At 38.2% G+C, this 15,108-nt stretch overlaps 1 protein-coding gene across 5 annotated transcripts in view; it reads right to left on the bottom strand.

Annotated features, from left to right (window-relative positions):
- The window catches only part of QRICH1 (glutamine rich 1), a 30,557-nt gene extending 17,143 nt beyond the window's left edge, over positions 1-13,414 (bottom strand). For 2 of the 5 annotated variants that reach the window (XM_070936793.1, XM_070936798.1), the window contains exons 1-2: positions 13,336-13,414; positions 5,605-5,937 (exon numbers count right to left, since the gene is read on the bottom strand). In XM_070936793.1, the coding sequence (XP_070792894.1) occupies positions 5,605-5,916 (312 nt within the window). In that variant the 5' untranslated portion in view covers positions 5,917-5,937; positions 13,336-13,414. Of the gene's footprint in view, positions 1-5,604; positions 5,938-7,381; positions 7,424-9,538; positions 9,625-12,767; positions 12,834-13,335 lie in introns of those variants that run through there. The other 3 variants (XM_070936795.1, XM_070936796.1, XM_070936797.1) reach the window with 3 other exon arrangements.
- Between the last annotated feature and the right edge of the window lie 1,694 nt (positions 13,415-15,108).

Below are 15,108 nucleotides of genomic sequence, written 5' to 3'. Positions count from 1 at the left end.
GGAAAAACATTATTGCAGCTTCTTTTACTTTAATTGTGAATACTGTTCAAAAAACTTGACAGCTTTTGTTTTTGAATCCTGCAATCTATAAGCAATGAGAAATGTATATATAAATTATATATCTACAAATACATTATATAATTTAATATAATGTATATAGCTTTATATAATTAAAATTTATGCATATTTAAATGTATTTATATGAACTATAAATTCTAATAGAATATAAACTTTTTAATCAAAAGAAATTTATTTCTAGCTTTATTAAAGCCCTTTCATCTGAAAGAAGAAAACCTCAAAGTGAAGTCATCCATAGGCATCGCTAAATCAATATACTTTGACTTGTCTTAATAAGATAGTCATAAACGAAAAAGAAGTATGGCTGAGGACTGTAACTTCCTTAAAAAAACAAGCCAACAGTCTTCATTTACATAAATATTAAATAAATCACAAATTAAACTGTTAGGTGTGCAATCTATGGCAGGGGTTCCCAATCTTTGCAGCTTGGTGGCCCCGCCGGGGGTGTGTGAAGAGGGGAACTGTGCTGCATGAATGGTGGGCCAGCCTGTGTGCACAACTTACAAGAGCAGTGGACTGGCGTGTATGTGCATGAGTGCCCGCAAGCCTGCCGCTTGTGTAAGTTGTGTGCGTGTGCACATGCCAGCCACTCACATGGCCCAATTCCAAATAGGCCTCGGTCTGGTAGTGGGCTGCAGCCCAGGGGTTGGGGACCCCTGATCTATGGCCACTGACAACAAAAGCCAGCTGGCAACAATCAACCTATATGGATCATCCTTATATCCAGTTTGCCATTGCCTGCAAATACAATTTTTACTACTTTTCTTTGTACTGTATTATACAGTATTGTACAGCAAAAAACTTACAATACTATTATAAATGCTACATAGAAGCTACTTTTCTGGTAATTAAGTAGTATCCAAACAAGGCAGCACAACTAAAATCAGAATTCTCTGTAGTATTGTAAGAATACGCAGTGCTATGCCTAGTTATTGTTGGTTTTAAGTAAATGTCAAGGGCACCTACATATTCTGTGATTTCTATTTCTATTGTAAATGCCCTTTGCGATTTCTATTGTAAATGCCCTTTGAAGCAAATTAAATGAAAGAAGTTCTAACATTATTTGGGCAGAACATATTTTCTCATTACAATTCTTATCATTAGCAAACAGAATATTGTTCAACTTATTCATATGATCTATAAACAATGCAACTGGAATCTTACAATTTAAAAACCATCAGAGTTTAGATTACAAAATATTGCCTTATATTTCTGTACTTCTTTCTCTCTGAAGAACTGAAGAAGCATCTTGGATGAGAAGTGAAATGTTAAGGAAAAAAAAAACAAGGAAGTTCAGTTCAGTGCTGTGGAGTCGGAGTCGGAGTCGGAGTCGAGGAGTCGGAGTCGGAGGAAATTTTGGGTACCTGGAGTCGGAGTCGGAGTCGGCGTCGGCAAACAATGCACCGACTCCGACTCCGACTCCTACTAAATTTAGATTGGAATTTTAAAAAAAGCAAGTTTAAATGTCCCAATTCACAAAAAGTTATAATTAATGACTTCTCTACTGTAAGAATAAAGACCAATGCATGCAGTGCCTCACGTAACCGCAAAATGAACACGTTAAGTGACCGTGAAGAAGCATGCTTTTCATGTGCTTCACTATAAGGCACGCAACGCACAATTAGGAGTGGCAATACTTATACTTTCCATAGTGTTGTGTTCTGCTGTTACAGGGAACGCAGCGCCCATGGGTAACCTAGCCTCTCACTGATAAGGGATTAAGTAAATATGTTTTTTGCAGGACTAGAGACACTTGCATAAGTGAAGGGAATGGAGGGTCAATAGTTCAAGACTGAAGCTGTAAACCATTGGAAAAACTGCTGTCATTCAGCTAAGGCTATAAAAACTTGTAACTCTGATTGTTAGCTTAAACTTTAAACATGACTAAACACTGTTTAAATTTATGAACCGGCCAAATACTCTGTTCAAAGAAAATACATTGTATGTTTGTATGTGTGTTTCTAATTATTGTTATTTATTCATATTTGTTCTCTTTTATTCTTTAAAGTTTAACAATTCATTCTTTATCTTAATATCTTTATATTTGTTTGGGGTTGGCTTTCTTCCCTTTCATCTTTTTTATTGTACAGCAATCTTTCTCCTCAAACCTACCACCTCTCTCTTTTCTTTCCTTCTTACTTTCTCTTCCTCACCCTCTTCTTCTCCTCCCTACTTCCTCTTCCTTTCTCCTTCTCCTCCTCTCTTCCTCCCTCTCTTACCCTCACTCCTACTCTAATTTCCCTTCCCTTCCTTCATCCCTCTCTATTGCTGTATCCTTTTATGTATATGGACTACTCAGAGGGCTGAAAAAGTTATTTCTGACTGGTCCTCTCCCTTTTGACCAGTCCTCGAACTTACGACTGTCCTCACATTTTACGTTTTTGCCCTATCTTGTCACCATGGTGAAGAGAAGCAGTTGTGAAATGAGTGACATGGTTGTTAAAAATGCTGCACGGGCATAAATGTGAGGATGGTCATAAGTGTGAGGACCAGTCAAAAGTGCGAGGACCTGTCAGAAATGACTTTTTTCAGCCCTCTATACACATAGCCATGGCCACCCGGTCACATGACCAGCTAGCCACACCCACCCAGTCACATAACCTCCAAGCCATGCCCACAAAATAAGCCACGCCCACAGAACCGGTAGTAAAAAAATTTAGAACCCACCCCTGGTTGGGGGTCACCACAACATGAGGAACTGTATTAAAGGGTCGCGGCATTAGGAAGGTTGAGAACCACTGGCTTAGAAGAACTTGGTGGAACAGCTTCTTGGATTCAACTGTAAGTGTTTATATTGTATAGGACAAATCATGTCTAGGTTTAGTGCTGGGATATATAGCTTATTTGTTTGTATAAAGCCATGTACGTACAACTTACAAGACTGTGTATGTTGATATTAAAAATCTAATTATATGCCAGTTAGTATAACATATTTTATATTTTAGGGAAAGAGGCATCCTAAACAATGGCAAAAAGACTGCTAACAACAAACACAACAAAGTCTACTGTTTATGAGCACTTTGCATTATCAAGTGATGGAAAACATTACGTGTGCCAATGTATTAGAAAAGATGATGATGGTGAAAAACAATGTGATGCAAAAATTAGCAGTTTCAGTGGGCCTAATAAAAATGCACCTACAAGAGCATCAAATTTGAAAAGACACTTACAGCGTTTTCATCCCAAAGTGTTAGAAGCCGTGAATGAGAAAGATAGCAATGAAAACATTGCATCTACTTCTGTGACAAAAAACGTTCAGAAATCTACTGGAGAACAATCACAAATAAGAAAATTCTTTATATCTGACAAAGTTACCATAAGGATGACACCAGAAAAATTCAAACACCACATTATTGAAATGGTAGTAAAGAATAGTGTACCACTATCCTTCTTTTCACAGACAGCCTTTTTAGGCCTAAATGGAGAAATGGCAAAAAAACTTGGTGTTTCTCTGGAAAGAGAAAGTATAAGGAAACTTATAATTGAGGAGGCCAAATGTAAAAAGGAAGAACTACAGAAAGTTATGAAAGGACGTTTTGTCTTCCTTAAAATGGATGCATGCACACGTCACAGAGTCAATTATTTCGCTATTAATGTTAGATTTGTGGATGAAAATAACAAAACAATAACACGGACCCTCGGAGTAAAGGACACTCAGGCACATCACACCAGTGATTACCTTCAGAAGTTAGTGGAGGGTGTTCTAGAAGATTTTGAAATTAAAAAGGAACAGATTTTATGTGTTGTGACAGATAACGCTTCTAACATGTTGAGCACAATTGAGAAGATGAAGGCAGATGAAGAAGGTATCAAACAGATATTAGACTTAGAGGAAGACAGCTCTGCAAGTATTAGAGAAAGTTTAGAAACTGAAGAGAATGCTGACATTTTTTTAGACAACTTTGTTGAAGAAGCATTGAAGCTTGCTACTATTCATCATATGCGATGTGCTGTTCATACACTGCAACTTGCCATAAGAGATGGATTAAAAGATCGCCATGCAGCTACATTAATTGGCAAATTACGGCAAGTAACTGTTGCAGCCAGGGCCCCAAAAACAGATGCAATTTTGAAAAGACGTGCAGGAAAAGGAGCCATTTTGGATCAAACAACTCGCTGGGGAAGCACTTATTTAATGGTGAAGCGTTTGCTTGAACTTAAAGACTTCATAGAAGAAATGGACAATGAAAATCTTGCATTAACTGCAAGCCAGTGGACACAAACAAAAGAGCTGGAGAACCTTCTTTCTCACCCCTTCACTGTCACCAAGAGGTTGCAATGTGATGATCTAACCCCGGGTAAATTCCTCTTGGAATGGAAGAGCCTGTTATATCGCCTGAACAAAAATGGAGGGTTAATAGCTGAGGGCATTGCATCTTCAATGATGAAAAGAGAGAGTCTTTTGCTGGAAAATGAAATCTTGTTAGCGGCTATTTATGTCGACCCAATGAGCCGACTTTTATTGAACAGTAAACAGATTGCTACTGGGAAAAAGGCCCTCTATGATGTAGCAGTTCGCATGAAGGGATTACGACCTGAAATACCTCCACAGGAGGATGGAGTTCTTTTAAGCAATAGTGGTAACTCAGAATCATCTTCTTCAAACGAAGAATTAGACTTTGATTCCTTCTTAGACAAAATGGAAGTTGCTAAAGGAAAGCGACGTCGCATAAGCGTTACAGAACCAGTAAATGTCCAAATAAAAAAATTCCAACAGGAGTTTTATAAAGCACTAAAAGAAGTTGAAAAGTATGATCGCTCATCAAAACTTACTGTTGAAGAAGCAATCCTTGTTTATCCAGAGATCGTTAGTGATGTGGCCAGAATAGTTACTGCAATGCCACCCACCCAAGTCAGTGTCGAAAGATTATTTTCAGCCCTAAAAATAATAAAGTCTGACTTAAAAGCCTCTATGAAAGAGGATCTGGCAGAGGCAATTCTCTTCCTTAGAACTCTACATTGAATTGATTTGCATTTGCTAAGCCTATAACTACATTTCAAGATTAATATAAACCATTTCTAGGTTTTACAGATTTTGTTTTTGGTTCATATAGATAAGCTTTGTTTTTGTTCTAAAACAACCAAATAATGTGGTTTGTATTTTTGAACTGGTAAAGTTCCTGTTCCTGATGTTTATGCCTGCTGCTACTATCCAGCAACTTGATTAATTAAATTAATAAAAAAAAATTAATAAAACTTTGTTGTTTTCATTGTGTTTGTCTTTTGCTTAAACTGTTCAATACAGTAGACTGTTGGCTTCCCAGCCAGTAGTCCTGTGGTAATGACATGTATGTTGCCTTTCTTTCCTTCAAGGAATGTATAAAATACATTCGCATATTAATACAGAGGAGTCGGAGTCGGGGAGTCGGAGTCGGAGTCGGAAGTACAAAAAACTGAGGAGTCGGAGTCGGAACATTTATCTCCCGACTCCACAGCTCTGGTTCAGTTTCCTTTTGAAAAGCATCTTTGAGAAAACCGTGACCTGGATGACTGAGAATCTCCAAAGACATGCAATGTTAACATTACCTGGACTTGTTGGGGTTGTTGCACTTGTATTTGTTGCTCTTGTTGGGTTTGTTGCTGGACACTAGTTGTAACAGGACAAGCAAGTTCAAGCAAAGATCCAGCCACTTCCGTGCTATCTGTATAAATGCAGTTGCCTCCTTGCTGATATACCATGGTTGTGGTAGCAGCTGTCTGCTGAAATTCCTGTAGGGCTTCAGGGCCCTTGGAGGCAAGGGAGTCCAGGAATTCCTTCATCCTATGTTGGGGGATTGTTCGTGCTTTCACACGGATGTATTCTTCAAAGGAAATTGTGTTCTCCAAAGAATTATTCATATTGCAAAGTCCTCAGGGTTCCTTAGAAGAAAAAGCCAATAATTTATTAATTCTGAGTTTAAACTCTAGACCACTGGCTTCATATCTGTCGTCCTTATAAACCAGAATCTTTCTTCAGATCAGTTCCATACAGCTATTCACTATTAACTATCAAGAAACCTATTGAAATAATTATGAATAATATATGAAGTTCACCATAACCTGAAATCTGTCATCACTCTATTGCCTCTTTTCAAAACTGAATAAAACTAAAGCAAATCAAATCAAGCAATTAAAAAAAATTGCAACTATTTGAGGTCTCTTTAAAACTTCAAAAAAGCTGCACAAGTAATTAACTAATTTTAATAACTACAGCAAAATAGCACCTCAGCGTTAAATGCCTTGGAAAACAATGGTAAATGGATGTAAAAGGAACTTGCTATATTTCTTTCATATTTTAATTATTCCAAATTCAAAAGGATAAATGTTCTTGACTGTCAATGCAATTCTGATTCAGAAAACAGAAAAAGTATAAAACATTACTTAAATCAAGGGATTTTATTTATGGGAATTTCTAGAAGCGAGTCATTGACTTTTATTTATTATTCAAATTTATACATCGCCCATCACACTAAATGATTGAGTGATTTACAAATAAAGAAATTCATACAAATATAGACAGTTAAACAGACAAACTTAAAAAGATGAAGGGAACACACTCAACCAACCAAACTGCACTGCAATGGTTACTGGTGTGTTTTGATGCAATTCAAGGTGGTGGTGGTTACTACAAGCCCAATATGGCTTGGGACTGGATTACCTAAGTGATCCCCTTTCCCAAGAGTCTCTACTTGTCCAACTAGTCAAACAGAACGGCCGTGCTGCAGATCCCATTAGCCAAAGAATGTTGGCTGATGAGGCCCAGAAGGTGAGCTTTCTGCAGTGGCCCTGTTCTACAGAACATCCTCCCTTTGGAAATCAGAATGGCCCCAACTCTGTTAGCCTTTCGTAAGGTCCTAAAAATCTGGCTATGTATCTGAGCCTGGGGCAACGATTGTGCCAAAGTCTCCATTTCCTATCTATATTATTAACTGGCCAAATATCTTGCTCTTGTGTGTGTTGAATTGGATGTTTTTTTAATGTTTTCCCTGATTTTATTGTTTTTGTTTTAAATGTTTTAATCATAATATATTTTCTGAATTGTAAATCACCCAGTCATTGACTGAGAGGAGTAGCCATAGAAATTGAATAAATAAATAAATAAACCACCCCCTGGATCATACACCACCACTGGATCTCCAGGCTAGTTGACAGAGTCAGAAGACCCCGAGAAGAATGAGGGTTTGCCTCACCCCAGGGGACAAGACTAACCATACATATATATTAACCGCACAATTAAAAATGTTTGACAGCCATTTATATGACTTCTGTGCAAGAATTCATTTTTCTGATATTTAAGTTTCTATTAAAATATATACGAACACACCATTTAATCCTTTGAAAGAACAGGAAAGGGAGCACCCAGAAAAGCTCCTTTAGGGGATGAGTAGGATTCACTGTTCTATCTAGTTTCATCTTCCTCATTATGATTAGTAGAACTGGAGAAAGTTAAATTAAGGCAAATTAATTAACCTACACTGTTTAAACCATTGAATATTCTTCAATATGGATTACATCCAGGCCTTAAAAATGCAATTACATGCAAGACATTGCTTGGCCACTGTCAATCAAAACAAAGTTATAGTAAATATAGCCTTTTCTGAAAATTCTAATGCATGTAATACTATGTTTCTTCTCTGACTTTGGCAATAACCAGGTAATAAAAAGGATAGAAAGGTTACAATCATTAGTGTGCAGAAGTGATCATCAAACATGTACACATACACATCTGGATCTAACCCATTACATTAAATTTAGTAATCTCCTATTACAGCCTACTCCTACTATATACATTAACAATCTACAACAATACTTAACATAATTTGTTTCTGATACAATACCATTTTTAATGTATTAAGGCATTACTGAATATTGCTATATTTCATATGTAGATGTAATGAATGAATCATCAGATTGAAATGTTACTTTATAGGTAACTCATATAACTGATTCACTCTATAAAGCAGTAAATCAAATACCACTTCTATATTTCAGCTGCACATATTAAAATTAAAATTCTTAATTTAAAAAAAAATCTTCCAATGACATTTTCAGTTGATAAAGCTTTCTCTTGCAAGCCAAAACTAATGATTCTATTCCCCTAGCTGCTGACCCAGTAAGCACAATTTCCCAAGAGGAATGAAGATTAAGTGTATCATCTACACTTTTGCTTAGAAATAAATAGTGTGTCAAAGGGAAGAGTTGGCAACCCTAACTAAAAATCAATGAACTAATAGTTTTTTAAATATATTTTGACAAATGTATGATGGTTCTTCCAAATAAAAATGTAAGTTTAGAAGAAAGCTATATTTTGAATTGGAATAGTTATGAATATGAATAGTTATTGTATGCTGTCCAGAGTTACTTTTTTGTGAGTTAGGTGGCTATATAAATTTGAATAAAATAGAAGTTTAGTAGGATTTACACAGATGCTCACACCAAACTGAGACTGTCTTAAAATAATATGGATAAAGTTGTATCGTGATGCTAATTCTACCCCTACATATGGAATCCCACTTACAAATATGTCTTAGTATTTTATTCACAATGTTTCAAAGAGCCTTGGTAGTACAGTGGTTTAAAGCACCCTGTTATTAACACAGCTGCCTGCAATTACTGCAGGTTCGAATCTTACCAGGCTCAAGGTTGACTCAGCCTTCCATCCTTTCTAAGGTAGGTTAAATGAGGACCCAGTTTGTGGGGGCAATAAGCTGACTTTGTATAAAAATATACAAAAGTATGAAGGCTATTGCTTAACGCATTGTAAGCCGCCCTGAGTCTCCGGAGAAGGGCGGCATATAAATCAAATTAAAAAAAAAAAATCTCCACATGCCCCCAAGGCAAATTATAAAAGATATGGCTAGGTAGAAAAGTCTGGCTTGGGTTAAAACTGTTTGCCATAAATTATTTAACCTATTTATTCCTAGAGCCGGCAAAGATTGGAATCTAAAGTACTATTAAAGTTTTCCCCCTATAAGCACAGAATCTGAATGTAATTGTGTAGGGTCTCCTGCTTGAGTGGGGTGTGTGTGTGTGTGTGTGTGTGTGTTAGACTAGATGACCTACAAGATCTCTTCCAATTCTGTTAATCTATTTAGTCACTCTAATGTTAAAGTTAATTTTAGTTTAGTAAAAAAGCAGGAGCAAATATAGTAAATAAATATTACCAATACATATTTCAAGCATAGGTATAGTTTTGGAGAAACTTAACATTTATCCATCTTCCCTTAATATGTATGAGTTATAAGGGCCATGCCTTCAAATCTATTTACTAATTATTTTAAAATCGAGTAAATTTCATGTAATAAATATGAGTTTTGGGAAAAAGGAAACGTTTGGTTTTTGTAAGTTTACTTGAACTGCAAGTTGAAGAAATAAGAAGCATATGATTATCCAAAAGAAGACTGTGAATATTTGTCAATACACGTACTGTAAGGGCTTGTATACAGCCTTCATATTATTGCCCAGGGGACTTTTAATATACCTTACTTGTGCGAATAAACAAATCACTGTGGAACTGAGAAAAAGTAGTAAGTATTGGGATAGTATTCTGTCCTTGAAAACTGTGCCACTTAGTCTTAATTCTGAAAAATCAAAAGAAATCAAGAATAAACTGCAGAATTGGGAGAAAATAAAACATAGTGCTGTATTTCTAGGGAATAAACTTAATGATTACTTAAAGGTTATATGAAAACATGGGAAATCCAAATAAAATTATTGTACTAGGATCACTTATAAATAAAAACACTATCCAAGAAAAGAACTTTTAACATTTCACATGCTTCCTTTAAAATACAAAGGAAGTAAAACAAAGACAAGTCATATACAATGAAACACACTACACAGAAATACAACTCTTAAGTTCTCTCTTCCCTCATACAAATCTCCCCACATTGTTACTATCTTTTTCTCCCTCCAATCAAAAATCTATAATTTAGTTAACAAAACTATTAATATATTTTAATGCAGGTTTAAACTATTAGTAACTAATTTATAACCAAGATATAGAATTTTTGTACTTAACTGAATTCTAGCAATTGCAGTCAGCTTGCTTATATTCCTCAGAAGTGCTAAGATTTGTGATTTAGTATGAGGAGAGCCATCACATCTCCAATCACTAGTTTATGATCCATCATAGCAAAGAATTAAGACCACATCATGGCTTGAACTATCATATAACAATATTAAATAGGGAGCATTTTGACAATTTTACATTTTTTCAAGTTATCTGCTAGCTAATAACTAACATTCATGTTAATATTACCTTCTATAATCCTGTAGAAGTTTTTTGCACATGCAATTATACATTCTTACATTAAGAACAGAAATTTTAAAAATAAACTATTTTGAAGCAAATTATTGCAGTGCTGAAACAGGAAATAAGGAGAGTAGTAGTTTAAGTTAGATTAAACTGTATGATCAAGTTCTGCTAGGACATTTTTTTAGAAACATATCCATCTGATAATTCAAGATTATCTAACCTAAGCAATTTTAACTTCTTGAAATTGTCCATTTATCTTTTATCCATTAAAGCCTTCAGATAATAGAAAGTGAAGGCAGCCTATTTCACCCTATCCCAATCTGGTACTATTGTATCTAGATATATGTTACATTTCTGATACTACAGGTAGTCCTAACTTACCACAATTGAGCCCAAAATTTATGTTGTGAGAATTTGTTAAGATTTTATGATATTTCTTGCCACAATTGTTAAGTGAATCACTGCAGTTATTAAGTTAGTAACCTGGTTGTTAAATGAATCTGGCTTCCCCATTGACTTTGCTAGTCAGAAGGTTGCAAAAAGTGATCACATGACCCTGGGACACTGCAATGGTTATAAGTATGAACCAGTTGCCAAGCATCTGAATTTTGATCACATGATCATGGGGATGCTGCAAAGACTGTAATTATAAAAAACCGTCATATGTCACTTTTCAGTGCCATTGTAACTTTGAATGGTCACTAAATCAATTGTTGTAAATTGAGGACTACCTGTATTGTATCTAGATAAATGTTACATTTATCAGCATTTCTAACTATCACAGATAAAAATGAAAACCCCAACATATCTGGAGGTCTATTCAGCATTCTCCAAACATTAACCTTTAAGACTTGTGGATTTTAACTCCCAGAATTCCCCAGTCAGCATGGCTGGCTGAGGAACTAGATATATAACATTAGGGTGGGTAGAAAAAGTAGATTAGTAAGCAGTTAAATCAGAAAATTTTAGACATTAATAAAGTCACACACACATTAAGTATATGGGCAATGTAGTCTAACCAGACAGCACACTGTACATGTTTCTGATAAGTAAATGGGTCCATTCAATTTTTGGATGAGTTCCCAAAGCTTGAGAAACCTATGCAATATGATTTTACTTCAATAGTAGAAAATATTATATGGCTATATTACTTTACACATTTATACACTAGATTGCAAGATTTCTGGAACTTTGAATAAGCCAACAATAATATACCATAGTACTTTCTACAGTACTGCTCTTCTAGGTACCTAATTAGATAACTAAAACAGGACACAGATCCATCTGAGCCAACTCCTTATTGAATTCATTAATCAAGTCATTTTGTGAAACAAAGCGCAAGGCAAGCTGGTACAGTGTTTGCATACTATAGTGCATTGTGTATCGTATATATCTTACCCTCTAACCAAAGGGCTGACAGGATAAAAGTCCATTAAGTTGGCACCAGTTTATAAAACTGAGCAACCAACACATCTATTTCCTTTTCAAAGTTACACAAGAGGGAGCAATGCCAAAGATACAGGCTCACAGACTGAAAGCAAGGAAGCAAAAAAAAAAAAAAAGTTCAGCAGGTTCTTTTGCATGTCTATTATCATTGCCCATAATAAACAAAATACGTTTAAATATGTTGAGGAGTTGGCTACCACTCTCAGCGACTTTATATATCCTCTCCGGGACTGAAATAGTTAAGTTACTGAAAATACTGTAATAACTAGTAGGTTATAGTGAATTAAAGGAGACCATAAGAGCCTTGGTGGCGCAGCAGACTAAAGTGCTGTTAAAGTAGCACCAGCTGCCTGCAATTACTGTGAGTTCGAATCTCACCAGGCTCAAGGTTGACTCAACCTTCCATCCTTTCGAAGGTAGGTAAAATGAGGACCCGGATTGTGGGGGCAATAAGCTAACTTTGTATAAAAAAAAGAACACCGTTTATGGGGGGGCCCCGAAAGCCCTACTAAGCAGATATATACAAAAAGTATGAAGGCTACTGCTTAACGCATTGTATGCCGCCCTGAGTCTCCGGAGAAAGGCGGCATATAAATCGAAGCAATAAATAAATAAATAATACTTGAAACCTGGAACAAATAGTTGGAGGTGTTTTTTTGAGGGGGGGGGAGGTAGAGATAAAAGTTAATTACATGTTGAGAATCCCACTTGCTTATTCGAAGCTTTCTTCCATAATACAAATTAGCTCACTGTATAATATTTAATACAACAGTTTAAAGCTCCTGACAAATACTATTGGTTCTTGAACAAGGCCCGGACCTCAAGGGCCCCGCCTTGCCTTCGTTATTGCAGCCTCCAGGCCGAGGGTGGAGGTAAGCACCACAGCCAGCGCGATGACCGGCGGCAAGGAAATTTGGCTGCAGCCGGCACGGCACCATGAGGCTCACCGCCCCCTCCCCCTCCACACACGCGCCTCTCCCCGGGGTTCTGCCGCACCAGGGCCTACCGGCCTCATCCTGGAATTTCGCCTACTCCTGGCCGCTGCTCCGGAGTGTCGGCGCCCGGGCGAGAGAAATCGCGCCCCCACTCACGCGTCGATAAATTCTCCACCTCGGCTTCCTTCCTCCCCCCCCCCACCCCGACGACGCGTTAACAGGCGGCGAGAAGGCCCTCCTCCCCACCTTGGGTGCCAGTGGGCGGGGGCGCGGAGGAAGGCTTGGGAACGCAAGGCGGGGCCCTGCCCGGGGAAACGGCGCAGGCCTCGAGTGGATCCCGCCCTGTCAGCCGCCAATCTCTCCACGCGTGCACGCGCTGGCGGCGGCGGCGGCGCCACACAACAGCCAGGGCCGGGCTCGCGGGAGCGCGCTCCCGTGCCTCCTCCCCCCTCCCTCCCTCCCTCCACTTCTATGCCGCTACCGCCACCTCCTCCCGTCGCCGTTCTCCCGCCCCCCCCCCACACACACATACAACACTTCACCAAACCAAATGTTGCGCCTCCCTCCGGAATACCGCGCCTCACGTTCCCGTTTAAAGGCGGCTCGGCATCCCCCCAACTGAGTTCAGCTCCGCCTCACCCCGGCCCCTCTGTCGCCTCGCGCCGTCACCACCTCAGGCCCCGCGTCTTTTTTCCCCCTCACAGATCCCTGGGCGCCATCTTACATTCAACCCGCCGCAACCAATCGGCGCCCGCCTTGAAGCTCGCGACAGCGCCGCCTCCAAGCCGCGCGAGACCTACAAACCGAGCCACGCCCCTTGCCTTAAAGTGGACGAGCGCCTGCGTTGGGAGCGGGGAGGGGGGGGGTAATTTGAGGGGGGACGCGCAACGAGGAGCGCTTTAGGAGTAAGTTTAAAGAACAAAACGAGCTTGCGGGAAGGTGATTGTAGCCCCCCCCCTTCTCTCTCTCTCTCTCTCTCTCTCTTTCGTTAGGCTTATTGGTCCCTCTCGCTTCCTCCTCTAGATTTGCGAGTATTTTACTTCTTGATGTGGTCATTCTATTCTGCCCTAGACAGGTGTCCTCTTCTCCCAGTGATTACTCCATATATTACAACATTTTCTCGTATACATTGTGAACCACTCCTAAAAATAAAATACTACCTCTCGCACAAGAAACTCCACCCGTATTATAAGTGTGAGCCTCGGGCAAAGAGAATTTAAAGCGCCCTGGGAACTAAAATGGGGGCAGGGGAGAGAGATCACACGAGTTTTCCCTTTTTCCAGTCCATGGAACATCAAATTGTAATACTAAGAATTTTGCAGAAAGTTTCTGCAAAAAGCACTTTCTCAAATACACATTCGCCACCATGGAAATTAATAATAAAAATTCTATAACATGTTTAAAGTCGAGGGATTGGAAGAATCATAGAAAGAACTGCTCCCCTCTTGGAGGGGCTAAATACTGTACACAGCCTATTACAATTTAATCATGGAATTGGATTTATTTCTTATGATGGCCTCGGCATCCTGTTCCAGCAATTTACAATTTCTGGAGTTAAGTTCTAACACATCTAAAGGCTTAACAGAGCTCATACATTTTATCTGTGTCATACTCAATACTTAGAATATTTCTATTCATTTGCCATCCAAGAAAAGCCCCACAATTTGTAATCCATGAGCAAGATACCATATGCATATTAATATTGGTAATGCAATTGCAGAGCAGAGTGGTGCTTTCTTTCTGCCCTCTTAAGATGAATTCCAATTTGGGAGTGAAGGAAATAGTAAGGAATTAAAGTCTGCTGTTTCCACTCTGGCAAATTACCTTCCAATCAGCAATTTTCACTGAAGTTGTGTCTGTTCTGAAGCATTATACTGAAGGTATTGGATTTCAGCAGCACTAAGAAAATAATCTACAGGAGTTCAAAGAGAAGTTCTGCTTAGGAAAATGTACACATTGTCAGAAGTTCTTATTCCTTTTTTTCCCTATAGTGCTAAAATCTGATAATCCAAATGTTTGTGCTTGCCTCAGACATAATTGATGTGATACCTTTGTTGCAATTATAATGTGGGTACCTACATTCACAGAGGTAACCATCAGGCCTAACCCATTTATCAAGAAAAAAAAAAGTAAACCAGAATAAATGGACATCATTGATAGGTGCATGAAACTCACTGGGAGTAGAGAGGGAGGAAAAACTTTCTAGTAGGCAAAAAAGGAACAGCCTTGTCAAAAGATTTAGAAATATAGTTCTCATGTTTGAGAAACAGTCCATTAGTTACTAATTGGAGCAACATATAGAAGCATCTCACTAGGCCACATTGCAACTGACTCAGAAATGAAAGGATACCTGTACCAAAAAAGGAAAACTTTATTTTACAGTCTTTTCTGGGAATCTTTATAATATTACAT

This window comes from Pituophis catenifer, unplaced genomic scaffold (assembly GCF_029215685.1).
Source record: "Pituophis catenifer annectens isolate HBS135680 unplaced genomic scaffold, rPitCat1.0.hap2 SCAF_2, whole genome shotgun sequence".
Lineage (NCBI taxonomy): Eukaryota > Metazoa > Chordata > Lepidosauria > Squamata > Colubridae > Pituophis > Pituophis catenifer.
This window is presented reverse-complemented; position numbering and strand designations above follow the sequence as displayed.